This window comes from Salvelinus namaycush, chromosome 39, assembly GCF_016432855.1.
Source record: "Salvelinus namaycush isolate Seneca chromosome 39, SaNama_1.0, whole genome shotgun sequence".
In the NCBI taxonomy this organism is placed as follows: Eukaryota; Metazoa; Chordata; class Actinopteri; order Salmoniformes; family Salmonidae; genus Salvelinus; species Salvelinus namaycush.
In genome coordinates this window covers 21159678-21187527 of record NC_052345.1, presented here as the reverse complement: position 1 = coordinate 21187527, position 27850 = coordinate 21159678, and the positions used below count along the sequence as shown (strand labels likewise).

The following is a 27850-nucleotide window of genomic DNA, read 5'->3' as shown; positions in this document are numbered from 1 at the left end:
ATTTTCTGTTAAACCTTACTAATGCTTGTGTAGTAAAATATAATTCTTTAAGCCAAGGCATTGGGCTTGAGATTGTTAAAGTCCAACCTCAAAACATAAATGGAAAAACCAAAGCCTGTATCACTTTCCCCCTTAAGACAACAAATATATCCTATATCCTCACCACCAACATAAAACAACTTCCATTTCATATTAAAATCAACTAAAATGCTTCACCTTCTACAATATAAACTATGTCTACTGGCTGTCAACAATTAAAAACAAGAAAAAACAAATTTCTAAATAATAATATACAATCTTATTAGTTTTATCCTTTTTCTTTCTAGAATCCTAAAACTAATTTTGACATGATAATCAACTACAATGCTTCACCTTCACCAATATAAACATGGCGTCTACTGGCTATCATCAATTCAAAACAAGAAAAAAAAGTAGTTTCTAGAACGAGCCCAAACAAAACTCATCTCCAATACGAAAAAACATGCAGTCATAATAAATTGTGATCCATGGCAACACACTGGCTAAACGCAAAACACAAACATTTTGAGTGCCCACCCATGAGACAATCACAAAGTTGTCCTTAACACGGACATGTCTGGTTTCAAGAGGAAACTCCTGCAATATCAATAGTAACTTTCCACCTCACTGCGGAGCTTCTTTCTCTTTTCAGGGTTCACTCGATAGGCATGTTGTTGGATCGGGGCCCAGTCCCCAATGTCATGCTCTAGTACATTTGGGTTGGCACATCTGAACATGAACCCTGATATTCTAAAAGAAGGGCAACAACGTCAATATAATTATACCCAAAAATTGTCAGTTGATTGCATAAAAAATTATGATTACTAAATATTACATGAATTGTAAATCTGAAATATCAAAACCAAATATACACCCCTTTGTTCATATGTATTGGCAATAATTCACTTAATGGTGAGGCATGGAATAATAAAACATGTATATACACAAACATCTGCAATAATCATATTACTTGTATTTTTTTAAACAAGCACCTTATAAACTGCACAAGCACCAGAAACACTGTTGTTTTGACAAGTAGCAATAAATCACTGATATCAATTAGGGGGGAAATCAGGTTGTACGTGATGTTGAAACGAACACAACTAAAAAAACACACGGAAATGGGAGATATCTTTTACCTCACTGGTTAGAGGACAACCTGCAGAAGACAGTCAGCTACATTTGGGAGTGATGCATTTAAATTTAGGGGTCGCTAAACAAAGGAACGCAACACTTATTTGTCATAACTCATCGATATCATGCTAAAATTAATTGTGCCGAGAGGGAGATGAGGTTGCATGTCCTGTTTAAACTAACAGCTCAAAAACCACACGGAATCTGGGAGTAATGTGTACATCACTGGTTAGAGGACAATTTGTAGAAAACAGCTAGCTACATTTTGAAGTGTTGCATTTTGATTCAAGTGGGTCACCAACATGGTAAGTGTAACACAACTCCTTTGATGTTAGTCATTTTTTGTTAAAACTCATGAATAGTACTCTTCCAATTCAGGGCCTGGATTTTCCCCCTGAGGCTAATATCCATATCATGTTGAAATCAATAGGACAGGGGACAAATGTTTAGGGTTCTACATTGTGACATCATTAAAATACTCCTACTACAATGTATAAACATTCTACATTGTGACATAATTTATTGATATCACAAAATAACTCCTTCATGTATGTATTTTCTGATGATTGATCAGAGATCTTTTATCAGAGTATCTCTTGTCACACTGATCACAGCTATGAGGTTTCTCTCCTGTGTGTATTCTCTGGTGTTGAGTAAACTGGCCAGATTGACCAAAACTCTTCCCACATTGATCACAGCTATAAGGTTTCTCTCCTGTGTGTGTTCTCTGGTGCACTGTCAGATCTCCAGATTGACCAAAACTCTTCCCACATTGATCACAGCTATAAGGTTTCTCTCCTGTGTGTATTCTCTGGTGTTGAGTAAGCTGGCCAGATTGACCAAAACTCTTCCCACATTGATCACAGCTATAAGGTTTCTCTCCTGTGTGAATTCTCTGATGTTGAGTCAGATGGCAAGATTGACCAAAACTCTTCCCACATTGAACACAGCTAAAAGATTTCTCTCCTGTGTGTGTTCTCTGGTGTAGAGTCAGAGAGCGAGATGTAATAAAACTCTTCCCACATTGATCACAGCTGTAAGATTTCTCTCCTGTGTGTGTTCTCTGGTGTAATGTCAGCTGGCAAGTTTGACCAAAACTCTTCCCACATTGAACACAGCTATAAGGTTTCTCTCCTGTGTGTGTTCTCTGGTGTACAGTCAGATGGCCAGATGTAGTAAAACTCTTCCCACATAGATCACAGCTGTAAGATTTCTCTCCTGTGTGTATTCTCTGGTGTTGAGTCAGATGGCAAGATCTACCAAAACTCTTCCCACATTGATCACAGCTATAAGATTTCTCTCCTGTGTGTATTCTCTGGTGTTGAGTCAGATGGCAAGATTGACCAAAACTCTTCCCACATTGATCACAGCTATAAGGTTTCTCTCCTGTGTGTGTTCTCTGGTGAATTTTAAGGCCTGATGAGGTGAATCTCTTCCCACAGTCAGAGCAGCAGTGAGTTCTCTTCCCTGTGGATCTCTGCGGGTGTTTCTTGAGGTGTTCTGATGTGGAGAGACTCTTCTCTGCCTCTTCAGCATCATGAGGTTGTTGAGGCTCCCCAGAGGATCCACGATAGTCCCGTCTCTCTCCTGTGTGAACAACAAAGTCAGACAGATGATTAAAGGCACACAACAGCGGAAATCCACTGGAAAAAGTGATGCCAACAGCGTAGCCATGATGTTGTACAACAATTGATGTCTGTAATGAATGTAATGATTATTTGACATTTGTCTTAAAATGAGCAAGAACAGTCATATTTTGTCTTGTTTTCACATTAGTAGTAACATCTAAGCTTGTTGACTTTAAATAAGTTATTCATGTCGTTGAAACTCTAAGCAGTGTGCCAGACAACTTTTGGTCTCCAATATAGGCCCCTTTCTGTGTTTAATTGCGGCACGAGGGCGATGCAAATGCAATTTGGTTGTAGAAACTCCTCCCTGCTAATGAGGAAACCACTAGTTATGGATGTAGTATATCTGCTAATGAGGAAACCACTAGTTATGGATGTAGTATATCTGCTAATGAGGAAACCACTAGTTATGGATGTAGTATATCTGCTAATGAGGAAACCACTAGTTATGGATGTAGTATATCTGGTAATGAGGAAACCACTAGTTATGGATGTAGTATATCTGGTAATAAGGAAACCACTAGTTATGGACGTAGTATATCTGCTAATGAGGAAACCACTAGTTATGGATGTAGTATATCTGGTAATGAGGAAACCACTAGTTATGGACGTAGTATATCTGCTAATGAGGAAACCACTAGTTATGGGTGTAGTATATCTGCTAATGAGGAAACTACTAGTTTTGGGTGTAGTATATCTTGTAATGAGGAAACCACTAGTTATGGATGTAGTATATCTGCTAATGAGGAAACCACTAGTTATGGGTGTAGTATATCTGGTAATGAGGAAATCACTAGTTATGGATGTAGTATATCTGCTAATGAGGAAACCACTAGTTATGGATGTAGTATATCTGGTAATGAGGAAAACACTAGTTATGGATGTAGTATATGTGCTAATGAGGAAACCACTAGTTATGGATGTAGTATATCTGCTAATGAGGATACCACTAGTTATGGATGTAGTATATCTGCTAATGAGGAAGCCACTAGTTATGGATGTAGTATATCTGCTAATGAGGAAACCACTAGTTATGGGTGTAGTATATCTGCTAATGAGGAAACAACTAGTTATGGGTGTAGTATATCTTGTAATGAGGAAACCACTCGTTATGGATGTAGTATATCTGCTAATGAGGAAACCACTAGTTATGGGTGTAGTATATCTGGTAATGAGGAAACCACTAGTTATGGATGTAGTATATCTGCTAATGAGGAAACCACTAGTTATGGATGTAGTATATCTGCTAATGAGGAAACCACTAGTTATGGGTGTAGTATATCTTGTAATGAGGAAAACACTAGTTATGGATGTAGTATATCTGCTAATTAGGAAACCACTAGTTATGGGTGTAGTATATCTGGTAATGAGGAAACCACTAGTTATGGATGTAGTATATCTGCTAATGAGGAAACCACTAGTTATGGATGTAGTATATCTGCTAATGAGGAAACCGATAGTTATGGATGTGGTATATCTGTTTGTAGAAACTCCTCCCTGCTAATTAGGAAATCAGACACCAGACAACCTTCCTTTAGATGTTTTGGGGGAAACAATGTTACTATGGTTACTGTTGTTCCATGTTGTGAATGTTATCCAATGTGTTACTATGGTTACTGTTGTTCCATGTTGTAAATGTTATCCAATGTGTTACTATGGTTACTGTTGTTCCATGTTGTAAATGTTATCCAATGTGTTACTATGGGTTATAGCAGTATGGCCTAATAATTTGACATAAATTAAATTATGAATATTTTTGGTTGATACTTCAAGGAGTCTTACAATTCAAAATCATAAAGCCTAATTATCCTTGGTATAACCTTAAAACAGTACTATACTGGGGAAGCCCTTCATGTTGGAGTGTGTTTCTACAGTACTATACTATATAGTGTACAGTACTATACTATTACTATATAGTAATATCTCTCTAGGTCATGCCAGTAGGTTACAGTAGGATGTAACTCTCTAGGCCATGCCAGTAGACTACAGTAGGTTGTAACTCTCTAGGTCATGCCAGTAGGTTACAGTAGGTTGTATCTCTCCAGGTCATGCCAGTAAGTTACAGTAGGTTGTAACTCTCTAGGTCATGCCAGTAGGTTACAGTAGGTTGTAACTCTCTAGGTCATGCCAGTAAGTTACAGTAGGTTGTAACTCTCTAGGTCATGCCACTACATGACAATCACTACATGCAGTGCCCCACAGTCTGCGGTCAGCAAATAGACCCTTCTCAAATATATATGTTAAGTCACTTTTTGGAAACGGAACGGAGAAAACAAGGGGTAGCTTGCTCTCTACGTCGTCTGATTCTAGACATATCAGTCATCATCCTGGGCCTTCCGTTGAAGAGGTATTGACGAGCCAACTCTGAATATCCAAAATTAAAACACCGAAAATCCAAAGTGAATAACCAATTTAAGGCGGTACTTACTGGTGTTAATCGGATCTTCTACCTCCTCCTCTTCATCTTTCAATGTGACAGTAATCTCCCCTTCCATCTTCACTCCAAAAACTGCATCCTCCTCTTTCTCTTCTTTCACTGAAACGTCTTTCTCTTCTTCTTTCACTGTAACAGCCTCACCCTCTACTTCTTGTTTTACTGTAACATCCTCTTCTTCCTTCTCCTCTTTCACGACAATGTTCAGCCCCAGAACTTCTTTCTCCGTCCAGCAGACCCCCTCTTCTTTAACAGGAGGGGAGTAGTTTAGGGAGCTCATGTTCGGGGATGTTAGCTAGCTAGCTATCATTAGCGACTAGGCTAGTGCTAACTTAAACAGCCAGCTACTATAGCTGACTAATAAAAATAACGTAATATTAAATTAAATAGGTTAACAAGTAGATACGACAGAAGTGTGTCTCAAACACAGTAGCTAATATAGACCGAAAGCGTATAAATAGCTTGAATCGTTCGGCTATGTTGGCTAGCAAGCTACCGAGGTGGTTGACTAGCTGTTTATGAAGAACCGTCCACTAGATTATACGTCACGCTGGCAACATCGCCTGAAAGACGCACATCGCCGTCTGCTGACTGGAGTGGGAAACGCAGTTGAGGATCATATTTTATTTTCAGACAAAGATTATTGTAAATGGATTTATTTAAATAATACCATTATATTGAGACATACAAAGACAGGAATGTGTTGATTGATTAGTGAGAATAAAAAATGTTTACTACAGCACATGTAAGGCAGTTTCCTTAAGTCATACTACATCTAAATAAGTAGCCAGCTACTGTAGATCCATACTGCTCCTACATGGTGTAACAATACATCATCTAGATGTATATAATGAACAGACTAGGTCTATACTGCTCCTACGTGGTGTAACAATACATCATGTAGATGTATATAATGAACAGACTAGGTCTATACTGCTCCTACATTTTGTAACAATACATCATGTAGATGTATATAATGAACAGACGAGGTCTATACTGCTCCTTCATGGTGTAACAATACATAATGTAGATGTAGACTACCATTCAAAAGTTTGGGGTCACTTAGAAATGTCCTTGTTTTTTAAAGAAAATCTAAATTTTTCATTTATTTACCTGTTTTTGTTTTGTCATTATGAGGTATTGTGATGTCATTATGGGGCAATGTGATGTCTCATGGGGTATTGTGATGTCATTATTGGGTATTGTGTAGATTGATGAGGGGGAAAAAATGATTGAATCAATTTTAGAATACGGCTGTAACGTAACAAAATGTGGAAAAAGTGAAGTGGTCTGAATACTTAACGAATGCATTGCATATATAGGGGCAGTACTTAGTGACATCACTTCATGAAACAGGAGGTACAAATATATAACATAGATTCACAATATCAACATTCAATGTATCAAAATATATGACCAAGCTGGAAGTGGAAACGCCAGCCCAGCCACAATTCTAGAGGTTCACTGATGATCAACCTCCTCCTTCACATCTGACTCCTGATGATCAACCTCCTCCTTCACATCTGACTCCTGATGATCAACCTCCTCCTTTACATCTGACTCCTGATGATCAACCTCCTCCTTCACATCTGACTCCTGATGATCAACCTCTTCCTTCACATTGACTCCTGATGATCAACCTCCTCCTTCACATCTGACTCCTGATGATCAACCTCCTCCTTCACATCTGACTCCTGATGATCAACCTCCTCCTCCACATCTGACTCCAGTGATCAATCCAGAGCGTCTTCTTTTTTGGGGAATCCCGATGGACGACGTCATCCAATAGGCCGTCATCACCACCACCGCCAACAAGTTAATTGTCATTCAGGTTATTAATGGGAAGAACATTAGCAATATGTCTTGTCTGGTAACTTGTCTCATTCAATGGATTAACATTGGCAGGTGCACAGGGAGAAACCCCATTTTAAAAAACTCAGTTGATCTTAAACTGCAGAAAAACTTTTGGAAGTCTTTAACTGCATCAAAGTCTGTGGCCTGTGATGTTGGGACAAATGATAGTCCCTTATTATACAAGAGACAAAATTCACAAATTCTACAGCACAACGGCAGAGTCATGTCTTAAGTGTAAAACTAACAATGACTCAATAATCCTTCTGGGAATGTTATGACGTCATAAAGTTATGGGCGGAGTAAGAAAGTTGGCTGTCAGAAGTACAGTTATACAATGTTAAATTACTTTTAATCTGTCTGTCTGTATATTTCAAAACATGGCATTTGAGGGTGCAGTGAGATACCCCAGAGTTTGACGATACTTTTCTTGTCAATCATCTTAAAAATTATACTTAATTAAACCTGGAAATCAACCACTCCTCTGTTGTTAATTCAATAGAAAGGTCAAATGCTTTATTATCTAAAAGTTTAAAGTGAGTGGGCAACAGAGAGAAATAAAATGGTGCTGATGCGGGCGCTGGAGATGGGGGTGTGTTCTAGTGGGTCTGGGCAGGTGTGATGTAGTTAATGGAGATGGGGGGGGTGTTCTAGTGGGTCTGTGCTGGTGTGATGTAGTTAATGGAGATGGGGGTGTGTTCTAGTGGGTCTGGGCAGGTGTGATGTAGTTAAAACCTTTTCTCAATAGGGGGGTGCTGTTTTGTCTTTGTAAAAATTCGTTCCCAAATTAAACTGCCTCGTACTCAATTCTTGCTCGTACAATATGCATATTATTATTACTATTGGATAGAAAACACTCTCTAGTTTCTAAAACCGTTTGAATTATATCTGTGAGCAAAACAGAACTCCTTTTGCAGCAAACTTCCTGTCAGGAACTAAAAAATCTGAAATCTGGGGCTCTGTTCCAGGGTCAGTTTATAAATCTGCATGTAATCTATGAGTCGACATGCACTGCATACGCCTTCCCCTAGATGTCAGCAAGCAGTGAGAATTGGAATGGAGTTGCTAGGTAGATCTGAGGCAGTATAAAGGCTCATGGAACGGGTGGTGCAGTCTTTTCAACGTTCGCAAAGCAGACCTCAGGATGGCATTCTGAAAAGCTCTCTTTATAGGCCTTAGATATATCCGGCTCTGATTTTATTCGATATAGGTTTTAAAAACATCATAATGTAGTTATTTTAAACCGAGTTATATCAGTTTATATCAGTATATTGCGATTTTCGGAATTTTCTTAGTGCTGCGTTATAGTGAGTTGGACACGTCTTCGCCACATGGCTAATGTTTACTGCTAATTCCAAAGTTGAAGGCGACAATCTACAACCGAGCAACGATTCTTCTGGACAAAGGACAACTTGCACAAGATTCTGATGGAAGCTCATCAAATAGTAAGAACTATTTATGATGTTAATTCGTTGTTCTGTTGAAAAATGTTGACCTACTATTCCGCCATTAATTTCGGTGCGGTCTCGCTTTAACGCACGCTGTATGTCGTAGTAACGTTAATTTTAAAAATCTAACACAGCGGTTGCATTAAGAACTAATGTATCTTTCATTTGCTGTCCAACCTGTATTTTTTAGTCAAGTTTATGATTAGTTATTGATTAGATTAGGTGCCTCTCCCAAGATTTCTCCCGACATTTTCTTTGCAGCTTGGCTACTATTCTCATTGTATAACCACGATTTGTGCCGCTAAATATGCACATTTTCGAACAAACAATATATGTATTGTGTAATATGATGTTATAGGACTGTCATCTGATGAAGTTTTGAGAAGGTTAGTGAAAAATGTAATATCTTTTGCTGGTTTATTCGCTATCGCTAACGTGCATGAATCAATGCTGCTGTGTGGTTGGCTATTGTAGTAAGCTAATATAATGCTAAATTGTGTTTTCGCTGTAAGACACTTAAAAAATCTGAAATATTGTCTGGATTCATAAGATCTTTGTCTTTCATTTGCTGTATGCTGTGTATTTTACATAAATGTTTTATGATGAGTATTTAGGTAATTCACGTTGCTCTCTGTAGTTATTCTAGTTGCTTTGGTGAGAGTTGTGATGGTGGCTGCAATGTAAAACTATGATTTATACCTGAAATATGCACATTTTTCGAACAAAACATATGCTATACAATAAATATGTTATCAGACTGTCATCTGATGAAGTTGTTTCTTGGTTAGTGACTATTTATATCTTTATTCGGTCGAATTTGTGATAGCTACCTATGCAGTAAAAAAATGGTGGGAAAAAAAAGTTGTCTCTTTTGCTATAGTGGTTAGCTAATAGAAATACATATTGTGTCTTCCCTGTAAAACATTTTAAAAATCAGAAATGATGGCTGGATTCACAAGATGTGTATCTTTCATCTGGTGTCTTGGACTTGTGATTTCATGATATTTAGATGCTAGTATTTACTTGTGGCGCTATGCTAGGCTATGCTAGTCAGCTTTTTTACTGATGAGGGTGCTCCCGGATCCGGGATTGTGTGCAACTAGAAGTTAATGGAGATGGGGGTGTGTTCTAGTGGGTCTGGGCAGGTGTGATGTAGTTAATGGAGATGGAGGTGTGTTCTAGTGGGTCTGTGCAGGTGTGATGTAGTTAATGGAGATGGAGGTGTGTTCTTGTGGGTCTGGGCAGGTGTGATGTAGTTAATGGAGATGGAGGTGTGTTCTAGTGGGTCTGGGCAGGTATGATGTAGTTAATGGAGATGGAGGTGTGTTCTAGTGGGTCTGGGCAGGTATGATGTAGTTAATGGAGATGGAGGTGTGTTCTAGTGGGTCTTTGCAGGTATGATGTAGTTAATGGAGATGGAGGTGTGTTCTAGTGTGTCTGGGCAGGTGTGATGTAGTTAATGTTTGTATGCTGTTGTAATTTGTATGTGTATGTTTATAAAATATCAAATGAAATATATGTTTTAAGTCCCAATGCAAAGTTACACCTTATTACATTAAACCAATCAGAATTCAAAAGAATGCCAAAGTCAGGTGTGAAGTAATATGGAGGACCAGCCTATTCCCTATGATGTAAACTACAACAGAAATAACTTAAAATGTATAACTTCATATTAAACCAATCGTTTCCACTCATGACTTACGTGATTGAAGTAAACCAACATTTTGGAAATACATAATGCCATCTAACGAAATATCAAAGAATGTTATTAGCCAGCCAGCTAACATTAGCTATTTAGTCAACTAGCTATGGTCAGCGAGCTGGAGCCCAACTACCGGAGACCAGTTAGAACCCAACTAACAAAACCCAACTAAAACATAACTGCAGATCAAAAGAGACATACAGAATGATGACAGGGAAAATCTCCAAAATCCAAAATATAAAGATTACAGGTGTCAGTCAGCTAGTGCGCTAGCAGTAAGCCAAGGTTGTAAAAGTTACAAAACTCCCATAGTCTACTTCACAGAGAACATGCTGAAAAGTAGTGATGGGGAAACAAAGCTTCCTGAATCATTTGCTCTTTCGAGCCAATTGTGTCAAAAATAGGTTAATTACTCAAGGCTTTGAGCGACATAGAATTTAGAACAGCCACATTTTATAGATGAAGTGACACGCCGTAGCAGCGTAGTCATTATGTCATATATTAAACCACTGGCCGTGTTCGAGAGCATCAACTCCATGCTGCGTTGTGGGTAAACGGTGACTGGCTGACTGATTTATAAATAATAATGAGTAGTTAATTATGATGCAAGGTGATTTGTAGATCAGTCAGTTGGCGGTCGCCTGCAGTGTCGAACAAGCCCAATACCAAACCAATCAGGTGGTTGTTCGACGAAATTAAGCTTCAGACGTCATTGATGACGTGCTGCTGATAAAGTGATACAGCCATCAGCACACTGCTTTGAATGATTGTTTAGTGATTTGGACGCTTGGCTCGTAGCTCCGGTTTTTAACGTAACATATCGACAAGTTAAAAAACATAAAGGAGCAAGCAGGTTGATTTTCTCTTTTTTATTTGAGCCCACGGCAAGAAGTCACCAGAGCCTACCGTGCTAACGGGTTCCCACTAGATAACACAACCACACAGTTAATGAAAATCATGAGGTGAAGCTTGAGCTAGATATCAACCTATCGAGCTAGTGTGACCTTCCTGGTCCCTCAAGTCAGTGAGTCAACACAGGAAGGAGCAATGAATGGATAGTTCATTTATTTCCAAAGCTGCAGTGATGGGACACACACAGTACGGATGAATGATCAGTAGTGACGGGATATAAATAGCATTCCCACAGCAATTCTACATTAATCTGCCCTATAATATACTAACAAAAAAACTATTGAAATGTCTATCAAAGTCATTGTGATCGTATAGTGGATTTAACAATTCCTACTAATTCCTAATTTACTATAATAAAATAAGTACATTGTTTCCATGTGTCTCATATTCACAACATCAGAATAAACTGTCATCCATTTTACTATCAAAATATATCAAATTAACTACTCAATGTAATTGTGCGCCGCCCTATGGGACTCCCAATCACGGCCGGTTGTGATACAGCCTGGATTTGATCCAGGGTGTCTGTAGTGACGCCTCAAGCACTGAGATGCAGTGTCCGCTGCGCCACCCGGGAGCCCCAAAATCGTGTTCTAGTGCTGTCCCCAACTAAAATACATCTTGGTCAACCAAGAGTCATCTGTTCTTTCTACCAATTGCCCCATGTGTTTTTATAAAATCTCTATGTGCTGAACTTGTCTGATGCTCTAAGCATGCTGTTTGATTAAATAAATATGACACACAACCCGACCAGAGGGAGCCGGTCGTCAACACAACCCGACCAGAGGGAGCCGGTCGTCAACACAACCCGACCAGAGGGAGCCGGTCGTCAACACAACCCGACCAGAGGGAGCCGGTCGTCAACACAACCCGACCAGAGGGAGCCGGTCGTCAACACAACCCGACCAGAGGGAGCCGGTCGTCAACACAACCCGACCAGAGGGAGCCGGTCGTCAACACAACCCGACCAGAGGGAGCCGGTCGTCAACACAACCCGACTAGAGGGAGCCGGTCGTCAACACAACCCGACCAGAGGGAGCCGGTCGTCAACACAACCCGACCAGAGGGAGCCGGTCGTCAACACAACCCGACCAGAGGGAGCCGGTCGTCAACACAACCCGACCAGAGGGAGCCGGTCGTCAACACAACCCGACCAGAGGGAGCCGGTCGTCAACACAACCCGACCAGAGGGAGCCCCCCTCCCCCCTCTGCTGCTGGACTTCGTAAATTCTGCCGTTCTGCTCCTGAAATTTTCAGTAAAAGACTACACCAGCAGTCGGCAACCTTTTCCAGTTGGAGTGCCAATTTATCTGACCATTTCTACCAATCTGTGTGCCAGTTATGATTTTCATATGCACATTTTCTTGGAACAGTTTCATTTAATTTATAATAGTATCTCAAAATTATTGTCTGTGATTAATCTACATTCTATCTAAATCTAAATGAAAATGATACAAATCTAAGAGTAACTTTTATTGCCATTGCCAACTATGTAAAAAATAGCCTACATAAAGCCAACAAATAAAAACATTGCATTCTGCAGGTAGAAAATATCCTGATAAAAATAAATATCCTAGAAATCACATTGGCTGCACATGGCCTGTCTACAACAAACTTGAAACATTGTTTCAACTATCAACTGGGTCAGGAACCTCGGATAGCAAGCTTGCAACATTGTATAAAATATTCTAGGCCCTCAGTTTCCTGCTCCAGTGAGTTCTGGACAGACACAGCTGTAGGCTATTTGTGCAAAAGATAAGAAGTAATCAGTTATGTTATGACATTTCCACTGGATCAGAGCATTACGTTTTTCCCTTTAATGCTGAGTGGTTATCGAAAGGGTGAGAGCTGGAAATATTTTACGCAAATACTTTGAGGAACTATTGTCATTTGCAATTGATTTAGATTTTTGTGCATTTGATTGTGATTTTTACTTGCTGTTTGGAGGTGAAAAAATAGTTACTTTGAGAAGCTCCACAACTCATTAGTGGTGGTGCGTTAAGACAATCAGAAATACTATCAGACATCCCCAAATGAGCACATTTATAGGCCTACATTTGTGTGCAGTCCAGGTAGACTATTCCTAATGCTATATGCGTAATCAGGTGTGCGTCCTTACTCAATATTGACAGGAGTGTTTCAAACAAAAGACAATGAATAAATTGACAAAAATGATCCTCATTACCAGATATACTACATCCATAACTATCGGTTTCCTCATTAGCAGGGAGGAGTTTCTACAATCAAATTGTATGTGCTTTGCCCTCGTGCCGCAATTTTATTAAACACAGAAAGGGGCCTATATTGGAGACCAAAAGTCGTCTGGCACACTGCTTAGAGTTTCAACAACATGAATAACTTATTTCTAGCCTACAGTCATCGATCGATGTTACTACTAATGTGAAAACAAGACAAAATATGATTATTGTTGCTCATTTTAAGACATTTGTCAAATAACTTTAACATTCATTACAGACGTCAATTGTACAACATCATGGCTACGCTTCGATTATACCCTGATGAAGACAGCTTTGCTGTCGAAACGTTGGTAATTACATTTTTGCATCTGAGCTCCTAGAGTGTGCGGCTCCTTTAATTTTACGCTTTTGGCATCACCTTTTACAATGGATTTCCTCTGTTGTGGGCCTTTAATCATCTGTCTGACTTTGTTGTTCACACAGGAGAGATACGGGACTATCGTGGATCCTCTGGGGAAGCTCAACAACCTCATGATGCTGAAGAGGCAGAGAAGAGTCTCTCCTGATCAGAACACCTCAATAAACACCTGCAGAGATCCACAGGGAAGGGAACTCACTGCTGCTCTGACTGTGGGAAGAGATTCACCTCAGCAGGCATTAAAATTTATCAGAGAACACACACAGGAGAGAAATCTTATAGCTGTTGTCAATGTGGGAAGAGTTTTGGTCAATCTTGCCATCTGACAGTGCACCAGAGAATACACACAGGAGAGAAACCTTACAGCTGTGGTCAATGTGGGAAGAAATGTACTACATCTGGCAATCTGACTCTACACCAGAGAACACACACAGGAGAGAAATCTTACAGCTGTGGTCAATGTGGGAAGAGTTTTGGTCAATCTTGCCATCTGGTATCACACCAGAGAACACACACAGGAGAGAAATCTTATAGCTGTGGTCAATGTGGGAAGAGTTTTGGTAGATCTGGCTCTCTGACTCTCCACCAGAGAACGCACACAGGAGAGAAATCTTATAGCTGTGATCAGTGTGACAAGAGATACTCTGATAAAAGATATCTGATCAAACATCAGAAAATACATACATGAAGGAGTTGTTTCATGATATCAATGGATTAATGTCACACAGTAGAATGTTTTTAACATTGTAGTAGGAGTATTTTAAGGAATTTCACAATATAGAACCCTAAATGTTTGCCCCATTCAATTGATTTCAGCCTCGGGGAAAATCCAGGCTCTGAATTGAAAGAGTACTATTTATGTGATTTAACAAAAAAGTGACTAACACAAAAAGAGCTGTGTTACACTTACCATGTTGGTGACCCACTTGAATCAAAATGCAACACTTCTAAATGTAGCTAGCTGTTTTCTACAAATTGTCCTCTAACCAGTGGTGTACACATTATTCCCAGATTCCGTGTGGGTTTTGAGCTGTTAGTTTTAACAGGACGTGCAACCTCATCTCCCTCCTCTCGGCACAATTGATATCGATGAGTGATGACAAATAAGTGTTGCGTTCCTTTGTTTAGCGACCCCTAAATTTAAATGCATCACTCCAAAATGTAGCTGACTGTTTTCTGCAGGTTGTCCTCTAACCAGTGAGGTAAAATATATCTCCCATTTCCATGTGTTTTTTTTTGTTGTGTTCGTTTCAACAGCACCTACAACCTGATGTCCCCCCTAATCAATATCAGTGGTTTATTGCTACTTGTCAAAACAACAGCGTTTCTGGTGCTTGTGCAGTTTATAAGGTGCTTGTTTAAGTAATATGATTATTGTGGCAGATGTTTGTGTATATAGTACATTTTACATTTAGGTTTTCAATTTATCACAAACTGTTTCTGCATTTGGACTATTGATTTGGACATGTTTAAACTGTGACATTGGGGATATCCCACCTAGCAAAATGTTACTGAAAATAAGACTATGACCGACGTACAATATAAGTTTGGTTTTAGTTGAAAGTTGAAAATATTTTTTTTAAATTTCAACATACTTGCAGCCTATACACATGGACGCAGTATAATAAATCGGTCTATAATCAATTGTATTATTTAACAATCCTAATAAATTGAGTCATAAATGTAGGATATATTTGTTGTCTTAAGGGGGAAGGTGTTACAGTCTTTGGTTTTTCCATTTATGTTTGGATGTTAGCAAGTATAGCTCGTTACTAATAAGGACGCACTGATTGGTGTCACCTCGTTAGTCAGTATTTGTTACACCTGTGCTGGCTTGTCCATCTCGTTAGTGGGAAGGTGTTTCACCTGAGCTGGTCCAGGTTCTATTTAAGAGTGTCTGGCCCAGTGCTCCAGTTGTCTTGATAGATGTGGAGAGTCAACACCTTTAGTTGCTCCACCTTTGTTTTGGTTTGGGTTTGTCTTTTGTTTCCCTCCTGGGCAGATTTAGTGGGTCCTAGTTGTTGTTACTAGTCAATTTTCATTGGACACCCCCATAGTGTCTTTCAGAACCCCTCCTAAAAAACAAGCTAATATTTTGGGTTGGAAATTAACATTTTAATCAATGGCATTTCCTTAGGATGCTCATTAGTCTTTAAGTTATTGTTTTTTTATCCTCTTATGTTTGTGTACTAAATATTTGTTTATTTTCATTGTTTTTTCCTGTGAAGCCATTGTGTTGCATGTCTGTAATGTGCTGTATAAATAAAGCTTGATTTGAACATATTGCAAAACAATTTAACCCAATGACTGACCAAGCAACAGACTCTTGGTCCATCTTAGTATGAAAAACAGTGTCAATCCCACATTTCCAGCATGCTGAAGGCATGGTGGAGTGGTAAACACCACCCCTGGCTATTCCAGGGGCTTGAGGTGGTCTCCCACAGCTCTGCTTATGTCATGTTCTGTGGCCTTGCTGTTCCATTTCTTGACTGCCCCGGCAACACAGAAACACATTTAGTCATATTATATAAAACACTCAAAGTAATGGATATGGAGCATCTACAGCCTCAGTTACACCTGGCACCTAAATGTGACATCTGTCATCTGATCACTCCAAGCTGCGTTAGGTCTGGATACACAAAAGTCACAATGTGCTGCATTAGGTTTAGATCTGCCAGGATGGGCATTGTGTTCGGAATTTGAGTCTGGCCACCGAATATGCATAAGCAATGTAAAGAGATGGGGTGAATGAGTGGGGAAAAGTACATTTGACACAAATTACCTTCATAATATCGAAGAACAAATGTGTGTGCCTGAGGGGAAATTAACTTTCATACAGCCAAAAGGCGTGAGAAATTACACCCATATCAGTGAACAATTTGCACTCATGTAAATAAACATAGATGATGGAACATATTCCCTTTTGCTTACGTGATGCACCCCTGTACCCGTACACAGCCAATCTATAAATAGCACACCCGACTACCTCATCCCCATGTTATTACTTGCTCTTTTGCACCCCAGTATCTCTACTTGCACGTCATCATCTGCACATCTATCACTCCAGTATTCATGCTAAATTGTAATTATTTTCGCCTCCAGGGCCTATTTATTACCTCCCTACTCTTCTACATTTGCGCACACTACATAGATTTTTCAATTTTTCTTTTGTGTTATTGACTACGTTTGTTTACGTGTAACTCTGTGTTGTTGTTTGTGTCGCACTGAGAACTAAATGAGAACTTGTTCTCAATTGGCCTACCTGGTTAAATAAAAATGGGACAAATATTTACCATCTAAACCATGTTTTACCTCTCACCTCTCTGGCTGTAGAAGTGTTCTTCCTAACCAGTCCCTCAACAGCTCTCTGACTGAGCTCCACCCTCACTGGTTCTTCAGAGGAGAGGAAGGCTGAGGAGGGATGGAAGGATGAATGGATCAGTCAGTCAATAAAGTGTAGAGCTGCTGTCTGACAAAATCACTATTTTAGTAGTTCATTAAAGTAAATAAGGCTTTATGACTGCTGAATACCAACGATCAATCACTTAGATCATGTATTTCCAGGTAGAGATACATCCTTGGGACGTCCCTAGCCCGTTGAAGTTGACATTTAAAATGGTTAAGGTAGTGGTTAAGGTTAGGGTTTAGGGTGGAGATGTCCCAAGGATTCCAGATAGCATTGACCATTGCGCATTCTTCCGTCTCTTTTGCATAGCAGGTGTAAAAGAAACACAGACAAGACAAGTAGGCACGCAATGGATTATGGTCATTGTAGTTAATTACATTTTATGCGGTAAATTAAGTAGAACATTGGCCTGTTGGAAACTACAACTCTACTACATCACACAGTTCAGGCTGGGTCTGATTTATCTCTAGAGAAACTACAACTCCCTACTACATCACACAGTTCAGTCTGGGTCTGATTTATCTCTAGAGAAACTACAACTCTCTACTACATCACACAGTTCAGTCTGGATCTGATTTATATCTAGAGAAACTACAACATCACACAGTTCAGGCTGGATCTGATTTATCTCTGTGCAATGTTGTTTGGGAAAAATCTATGTTAACCTCTTTAAGTTTATATGACTTCTAATGTGTTGAAGGATCTCTTTAAGGTTGAGAAGTTTATGTGTATGTTTGTGTGGGTCTGTAACCACACACCCTCTCGACAGACAGGCCAAAGGCGCTCGGACCAATTCAGGGAACCAGGTCTAGAGTGACTTCCTGTTGTTTTGACACTTCACTGGAAAACTAGAATAACTAGCTGTTGCTACAGAACGAGACGACCAATTCACAGTTAGTCTGTGTCTCGTTCTCCACACACGTACACATACCAAGATCACGTGTTTTCTATATGCACAAGATAGTTTGACTATATAAGGCTTCTGAACTCCTTGTGTCATCGAGCTCTCGGCCTTCCACCTCAGAGTGGAGGGCTGACCAGCTACATTATTGCAATTCTTATCAAATAAAGGTTGATTGTTTGAATGTCAAAGTCTTTTCTTATTGGTTAGAATTTCCACCACAATGTGCAATAGGCTTTTTCAATACCAACAATGATAGACCAGACTCATAGTACAGAATGAATGACTGACTGCCCAGTTCAACATCAGTTTACCGTCTCCCCTCATACTGTATTGGAGCAGCTGACTGCCCAGTTCTACTTCAGTTCACCGTCTCACCTCATACTGTATTGGAGCAGCAGCAGCTGACTGCCCAGTTCAACATCAGTTCACCGTCTCACCTCATACTGTATTGGAGCAGCAGCAGCTGACTGCCCAGTTCAACATCAGTTCACCGTCTCACCTCATACTGTATTGGAGCAGCAGCAGCTGACTGCCCAGTTCACCGTCTCATCTCATACTGTATTGGAGCAGCAGCAGCTGACTGCCCAGTTCAACGTCAGTTCACCGTCTCACCTCATACTGTATTGGAGTAGCAGTTGACTGCCCAGTTCAACATCAGTTCACCGTCTCACCTCACACTGTATTGGAGCAGCAGCAGCTGACTGTCCAGTTCACCGTCTCACCTCATACTGTATTGGAGCAGCAGCTGACTGCCCAGTTCAACATCAGTTCACCGTCTCACTTCATACTGTATTGGAGCAGCAGCAGCTGACTGCCCGGTTCAACATCAGTTCACCGTCTCACCTCATACTGTATTGGAGCAGCAGCAGCTGACTGCCCGGTTCAACATCAGTTCACCGTCTCACCTCATACTGTATTGGAGCAGCAGCAGCTGACTGACCAGTTCAACATTAGTTCACCGTCTCACCTCATACTGTATTGGAGCAGCAGCAGCTGACTGCACAGTTCACCGTCTCACCTCATACTGTATTGGAGCAGCAGCAGCTGACTGCCCAGTTCAACGTCAGATTCACCGTCTCACCTCATACTGTATTGGAGCAGCAGCTGACTGCCCAGTTCAACATCAGTTCACCGTCTCACCTCACACTGTATTGGAGCAGCAGCAGCTGACTGCCCAGTTCACCGTCTCACCTCATACTGTATTGGAGCAGCAGCTGACTGCCCAGTTCAACGTCAGTTCACCGTCTCACTTCATACTGTATTGGAGCAGCAGCAGCTGACTGCCCGGTTCAACATCAGTTCACCGTCTCACCTCATACTGTATTGGAGCAGCAGCAGCTGACTTGATCGTTGATGCTAATCAACATATTTGAATCTGAGAGTAAATAGAGCCGACTACAACTCTAAAAATGAAGGGTTCAACTGGAGTTGTTCTCAGATCCCCTAAGAACCGTAGGGTTCTTGGTCAATGAAAAACACCCCCAAAAGGTTCTTCAAAGAACTTGTTAGAAGGTGGGTTCATCGAGGAACCTCCGTTGTTGCTGGACTTCTTCCGGGAACTTCGCAATTACAACTGAAAACGATGGAGACAAGTTTGGATGCGACAACAGTTAAAAAGGTTACGTTGGGTTGATGTTTGGCTCTGAATATCTCGAAATAATTTATATACTAATATAACATACTAATGAATAACGAAGACAAGTATGGTTTTCTGTGAATAGCTTCCATAACGTTTCTATAGCTAATTACCGTAAATATTAGAAAGCCGGGTTTGACCGTCAGGGTTGTATGAGCTACAGTACAGTATGGTTATCTAGCTAGATAACGTTATGTCCTAACTAGGCAGAACTAGGTTTGGATTATTTCCCTGAACTATATTCTTTCCTATATATTGTATATCGTTTCCATAAAGCCAACATGGCTTTACACTCATTAACGTAAGTCTCCAATCTAGAGCAGTTCTCACTTTTGTGATAATGAACTAGCTAACGTTAACTAACTAACGACGGTGACCTGTCCAGACAAGATGTTACAACGAACTGAATCGTCAATGGAGGTCTTCCTCTTTATATAGCCTGCTACAGCATGCAATACTATTAACTCACAAGGGGGCATAACGTTGCATGGACAATACTATCCCATTTTGGAAACGTTACATGTACAATACTATCCCATTTTGGAAACGTTACATGGACAATACTATCTGATTTTGGAGACGTTACCTGTACAATACTATCCCATTTTGGAAACGTTACATGGACAATACTATCCCATTTTGGAGACGTTACCTGTACAATACTATCCCATTTTGGACACGTTACATGGACAAAACTATCCCATTTTGGAAACGTTACATGTCCGCCCCCTTGTGGAGGGAAATTAATAGCTTAGATGGTAGCTGTAGATGGGATTCAAATGCATAATGGTATTAATAGTGTCTAGACTACCTATTTTGTATAAATGCCTTTCAGAATCCAAACACAGTATTGCCACGCAGCAAAATGTTGCGTATAATCTTTCAAGTCAGCCTGATAAAATATTGAACAATTTGTGTACAAAGATATCTTGAAATGTGATATTAGGCCTGTATGGCAGTACTGTTACTGTATGGCAGTACTGTTACTGTATGGCAGTACTGTATTGGCTAGTGCTTTCTCCAATATGTCCTTCTATTTTGCATTCAATTGTATGTCGATGCCATTTATTTAATATATTTATTTAATATATATATATATGTTTTAATGCTTGTAAGACTATTCTTTGACACATTTTCTCTTCTGTTCAAATTCGTATAGGACAGAACATGGACACAATGCAATTGGGATCAAGAAGAAGGTACAGATATGTTGTAGGACAGCTGCATTTGAAGTGTACATTTAACCTACATAGCAGTCAATACAAACTGACATCTATTAGCATACAAATGTGTGCAAATTATCTTTTCAGATCTTCTCATAAATGAATCAAGTCCATGGAATGTATATAGACAAAAGATAATTCAAGGACTATCAGAGGTCGAGAGGCGAGGCAGGGGTGAGGACATCATTCTGCTATTTTGACAGTCCCTGAAGGACAATACAGAAGAGGTTTTTGCTCTTATTCCTTCCTTTTCTCTAATGTATTTTGTAATAAAATTAGCAAGTGTAGTAAGATCATTGCTTTACTTTACTAGGACTGGAGACCACAGCAGCGATTCTGTTCTACCTCTTCAATGAGGACCCGAGTGGCCTTTATGTCCATGACAAGGTATGCCTATGCACCAATCATCTGTTTCTTCATAAACATAGGTGTGCATGCTTATATAAAACTACAGCTGATGGGGAGAACATCCACGCCCTCGAGGACGTCCCCATGGGACTTGGGGCTCTGCTAGGGCTGTATTTTTTATTTTCCCTTATATTTCCCAAAAATGTCAGAAAAACACTTATGTTGTTAAGTTACTGTGTTCTGGGGATAAGAGAAGTTGGGGTGAAGTTACCAGGGCCGGTCATAAAGATGGCAAACTTCCTAACATAACTAAGTGGATACGATATACACACTAAAGCTGAAAAATCTGTATTTAGCATCAAGTCTACAATATTGTTAGTTTACCTATGATTCATTTTTAATGTATGTTGTTTTTATTGTACATCATTATTTTATATATTTTAAATGTCATGAAAAGCACTATACAAAGTAAATGTATTATTTATTATGGTCTGACATGTCTGCAGAAATGTTGCAATTTTGTAATGTGTTTTGTTTGGTAAATTGTTTTGCAAATATTAATTCACATTTGTGGTGCCACTAAATAAACAATTAATTATTTAAATCAATATTGTCAATATTGTTATTATTAAAATATGTTTTTATAATGGAGGGAGGTGTAACGGGCTTCCTCCTTCTCTTCATCCGAAGAGGAGTAGCAAGGATTGGACCAACGTGCAGCGGGGTGTGAATTCATAATGATTTATTAAACAAAACAGAAAACACGACGAACACGAAACACTTGAGAATTTACAAAATAATAAACGCAGTCAACAGACCTGGACACGAACTTACATATAACGTGAAGAACGCAATAACAGGAAAACTGACTACATAAAACGAACGAACAAACAAAACCGAAAACAGTCCCGTGTGGCATAACATACACTTACACAGACACAGGAGACAATCACCCACAAACAAACAGTGAGAACAACCTACCTTAATATGACTCTCAATCAGAGGAAACGTCAAACACCTGCCTCTAATTGAGAGCCATACCAGGCAACCCAAAACCAACATAGAAACAGAAAACATAGACTGCCCACCCAAAACTCACGCCCTGACCAATAAACACATACCAAACAACAGAAAACAGGTCAGGAACGTGACAGGAGGGTGGACAGGGAGTTTAAAAAATGAACCCCAAAAAGGTTCTTTGATGAATCATGATAAGGGGTTCTTCAATTAACTTATAGGGGTTCCCACAAATGGTTCTTTGAATAACTTTTAGGGGTTCCCCCACAGTTTCAATTTGAAGAACCGCTAAAGGATACTCCAAGAAACTTTAGTTTTTAGAGTGTATATGGATAAAAGTTACCTTGTCCGAAAGACATTTACATAGTTATACACAATCCAATTAGGGATGACTATTTTAGGGCAAAATAGAGGCCACAACAGAGACCTGATTTCGCCCATAATTCGACGTCACTTTGTAGTACATTTTTACGCTATAATAAATGTTTCTGATGCCGCATCGCCCGTTTTCAACAGGAGTCGTTGGTTTTTAGAGGCAGTCGCTATTTAGCTTTTTGTCTGAAAGTATTTTCTCAACTGCGATACCAACTCCAGTCAGCAGTTGGCGATGTGCGTCTTTCAGGTGATTCTGCCACTGTGACGTATAATCTAGTGGACGGGACGCTTCTTCAACATCAACAGCTAATCAGCCACCTTGTTTCACTCTAACTTGCTAGGTTTAATTAATAAATCTAGCAACTCCTCCCATACTGGGAAGAATTACAGGTGCACCTTACTAGCTTATACTATATCATACATGGTCTTAACTAGTAAACACAGATTCTAGTTTTCATCCAGTTCACATAGATAGCTGGCTCGGCCCTCTTCACACCTCCAAGGTGTCCCCTCACCCCTCACTCAGGAATACACACTCAGAGCCTATTGCCTCGGCCCTGTTTACGCCTCCAAGGTGCCCCCCTCACACAGGAATACTCACTCACTCTTTTTTAAAACTACGTTTGAGATGTGGTATCCACTCGGCTCGCTGCCTCTCAGATCAAAGGTGGGTCCATCTGCTCCGTTCCCGAAGTGTGGTCTCCTGAGATCCCAAGTTAGAGGGATCCCTCGTGTACCATTTACCCAGGTCGTCAGGAGCGTCACCCAATGAAGAGTCACATCCCCATCGCCAAATGTGGTTAATTTCTTTAATATCAAATGAGAAGACAAAATTATCACACAAGTCAGAGTTATTCTTAAACTAAATATTTATTCACTTATTAATAAGGGAGCAGGTCAAGACAACGCACATATAAAGCGAATCAATTGAGTGCTCTACGATAATGATGGCTGGTCGACAAATCACCCCCAGATGATTTGTTGAGAGCCACGAGACAAAAGTACAAAGGTCTTTTACAGCCAAGATACACCTCTTTCAACCTACATGACGAACAACAGATGTATAGGACGGGTCACAAGGTTAAGATTTGTATGAAAGATACTTATAATTCACAGCAGACAGTATCTCATGTAAAAACAGTACTCTTTGTGTAGAGACGAGGGGCTGGCCCTAAGGTCATCTCTCCCTGGTACCATATAGAACAGAAACATTAACTCATGCTCTGGAATGCGGTCTCTTTAGGTTTTATTACCCAAAAGACATTGTAAATCTCCTGTTAGTGTTATCTCCCAGAGGCCCATCCTCAGTAGAACACAGACACAATAGTTCTAAGAACCCTCTATTCTGTTGCATAAAACAACCATTTAATGCAATAAAAGTATTATAACATAATGTTGCAGTTTTGCTCTCAATGTCCACTGAAAGTTGACTTGTAACAACAACTGGGACATAAAAGACACCCACCATGAGACCCACTAAATCTGCCCAAGAAGAGGCAAACAAAAGAAAAACCCACACCAAACTTAGACAGGAAGTAAACCAAAAAAGTGGATCAACTAAAGGTGTGGACATTCCACATCTATCAAGACAACTGGAGCACTGGGCCAGACACTCTTAAATAGAACCTGAAACACCTTCCCACTAATGAGATGGACAAGCCAGCACAGGTGTAACACATACTGACTAACGAGGTGACACCAATCAGTGCGCCCTACGTGCTAACGAGCTATACGTGATAGAGCTATTAGAGCTAAAGTCCAACCTCAAAACATAAATGGAAAAACCAAAGACTACAACCTTAAGAGAATGCTCACCACCAACAGAAAACAACTTCAATTTCACATTATAATCAACTACAATATAAACATGGTGTCTACTGGCTGTCAACAATTAAAAACAAGAAAAAATAACGTGTATTTTTTATTTTAATCAGTTCTCCCTACATGTCGTCTTCCTAAAACTCACTAGCTTCTAGAACTCTCGTCTTCCTAAAACTCACTAGCTTCTAGAACTCTCGTCTTCCAAAAACTCACTAGCTTCTAGAACTCTCGTCCCCTTGGAACGAGCCCAAACAAAACTCATCTCCAATTCGGAAAGTCAAAATAATGTGTGATCCATGGAACGCACTGGCTAAACACAAAACACAAATCTTTTTGACTGCCCAACCTTGAGACAATCAGAAACCAAGTGGTCCTCACCACGGACACAAGCACCAAAAACGCTGTTGTTTTGACAAGTTGCAATAAATCACTGATATCGATTAGGGGGGAAATCAGGTTGTACGTGCTGTTGAAACTAACACAACTAAAAAAAACACATGGAAATGGGAGATATATTTTACCTCACTGGTTAGAGGACAACCTGCAGAAGACAGTCAGCTACATTTTGGAGTGATGCATTTAAATTTAGGGGTCGCTAAACAACGGAACACAACACTTATTTGTCATCACTCAACGATATCATGTTGAAATCAATTGTGCCGAGAGGAGGGAGATGAGGTTGCACGTCCTGTTAAAACTAACAGCTCAAAAACCACACGGAATCTGGGAACAATGTGTACATCCCTGGTTAGAGGACAACTCTTTTTTTGTTAGTCACTTTTTGTTGATTCACATAAAATAGTACTCTTTCATTTCAGAGCCTGGATTTCCCCCCCGAGGCTAATATATATATATCATGCTGAAATCCATAGAACAGGGGACGTTTAGGCTTCTACATTGTGACATTAATTCATTGATATCATGAAACAACTCCTTCATGAATACATTTTCTGATATTTGATCAGAGATCGTTTATCAGATTATCTCTGATCACAGCTATGAGGTTTCTCTCCTGTGTGTATTCTCTGGTGTAAAGTCAGAGAGCCAGATGTAGTAAAACTCTTCCCACATTGGTCACAGCTATAAGGTTTCTCTCCTGTGTGTGTTCTCTGGTGTAATGTCAGATAGTCAGATCGAACAAAACTCTTCCCACATTGACCACAGCTATTAGGTTTTTCTCCTGTGTGTGTTCTCTGGTGTATTGTCAGATGGCCAGATCGAACAAAACTCTTCCCACATTGACCACAGCTATAATATTTCTCTCCTGTGTGTGTTCTCTGGTGTTGAGTCAGAATGCTAGATGTAATAAAACTCTTCCCACATTGACCACAGCTATAAGGTTTCTCTCCTGTGTGTGCTCTCTGGTGCACTGTCAGATCTCTAGATTGACAAAAACTCTTCCCACATTGACCACAGCTGTAAGGTCTCTCTCCTGTGTGTATTCTCTGGTGCATTGTCAGATAACTAGATTGAATAAAACTTTTCCCACATTGATCACAGCTATAAGATTTCTCCCCTGTGTGTATTCTCTGGTGTAAAGTCAGAGAGCCAGATGTAGTAAAACTCTTCCCACATTGATCACAGCTATAAGGTTTATCTCCTGTGTGTATTCTCTGGTGCAATATCAGGCTGGTTGACTGAGTAAACCTCTTCCCACATTGACCACAGCTATAAGGTTTCTCTCCTGTGTGTATTCTCTGGTGCACTGTCAGAGAGCCAGATGTAGTACAACTCTTCCCACATTGATCACAGCTATAAGGTTTCTCTCCTGTGTGGATTCTCTGATGAATTTTAATGCCTGATGAGGTTAATCTCTTCCCACAGTCAGAGCAGCAGTGAGTTCTCTTCCATGTGGATCTCTGCAGGTGTTTCTTGAGGTGTTCTGGTCTGGAGGGACTCTTCTCTGCCTCTTCCACATCATGAGGTTGTTGAGGCTCCCCAGAGGATCCACGATAGTCCCGTCTCTCTCCTGTGTGAACAACAAAGTCAGACAAATGATTCAAGGCCCACAACAGTGGAAATCCACTGTAAAAGGTGATGCCAACAGCGTAGCCATGATGTTGTACAACAATTGAAGTCTGTAATGAATGTTACAATTGTCTTAAAATGAACAAGAATAGTCATATTTTAGTAGTAACATTGATGATTGTAGGCTAGAAATAAGTTATTCATGTCGTTGAAACTCTAAGCACTGTGCCAGACGACTTTTGGTCTCCAATATAGGCCCCTTTCTGTGTTTAATAAAATTGCGGCACGAGGGCGAGGCACATGCAATCTGGTTATAGAAACTCCTCCCTGCTAATGAGGAAACCACTAGTTATGGATGTAGTATATCTGGTAATGAAGAAACCACTAGTTATGGATGTGGTGTATCTGGTTGTAGTAACTCCTCCCTGTTAATGAGGAAACCACTAGTTATGGATGTGGTGTATCTGGTTGTAGTAACTCCTCCCTGCTAATGAGGAAACCACTAGTTATGGATGTAGTGTATCTGGTTGTAGAGACTCCTCCCTGCTAATGAGGAAACCACTAGTTATGGATGTAGTATATCTGGTAATGAGGAAACCACTAGTTATGGATGTGGTGTATCTGGTTGTAGTAACTCCTCCCTGCTAATGAGGAAACCACTAGTTATGGATGTAGTATATCTGGTAATGAGGAAACGACTAGTTATGGATGTAGTGTATCTGGCTATAGTAACTCCTCCCTGCTAATGAGGAAACCACTAGTTATGGATGTAGTATATCCTTTTCTCAATAGGGGGTGCTGTTTGCACTTTGTAATAATTTCGTTCCCAAATTAAACTGCCTCGTACTCAATTCTTGCTCGTACAATATGCATATTATTATTACTATTGGATAGAAAACACTCTCTAGTTTCTAAAACCGTTTGAATTATATCTGTGAGTAAAACAGAACTCGAGTTGGAGCAATTTTCCTATGAGGAAGTGAGAAATCTGAAATCTGCAGGCTGTTCTGAGGTCGGTTTATTAATTTGCATGTCTTCTATTGGTTGAGATGCACTGCATACGCCTTCCCCTGGATGTCAGCAAATAGTGAGAATTGAAATGGAGTTGCTAGGCAGATCTGAGGCCTTATAAATGGGCTGGCAACGTGGGGTCCTCTCTTTTTTTCCTTCTCCATGACGCAAGACAGACCTCAGGATGGCCTTCTAGAAAGCTCCCATTATAGCCCTTAGATATATCCGGCTCTGATTTTATTCGATATAGGTGTTAAAGACATCATAATGTTGTTATTTTAAACCGAGTTATATCAGTTTATATCAGTATATTGCGATTTTCGGGTATTTATTTGTGCTGCGTTCTAGTGAGTTGGGCACGTCTGGCCCACATGGCTAATGTTTACTGCTAATTCCAA

At 40.0% G+C, this 27850-nt stretch overlaps 1 protein-coding gene across 1 annotated transcript in view; it reads right to left on the bottom strand.

Annotated features, from left to right (window-relative positions):
- Positions 1-26314, bottom strand: part of LOC120033018 (zinc finger protein 850-like) — a gene marked incomplete at both ends in the record, with an annotated part of 46010 nt that extends 19696 nt beyond the window's left edge. Inside the window, 2 exons of the mRNA XM_038979304.1 lie at positions 1816-2597; positions 25467-26314. Of these exons, the coding sequence (XP_038835232.1) occupies positions 1816-2597; positions 25467-26314 (1630 nt within the window). The remainder of the gene's footprint in view (positions 1-1815; positions 2598-25466) is intronic.
- Between the last annotated feature and the right edge of the window lie 1536 nt (positions 26315-27850).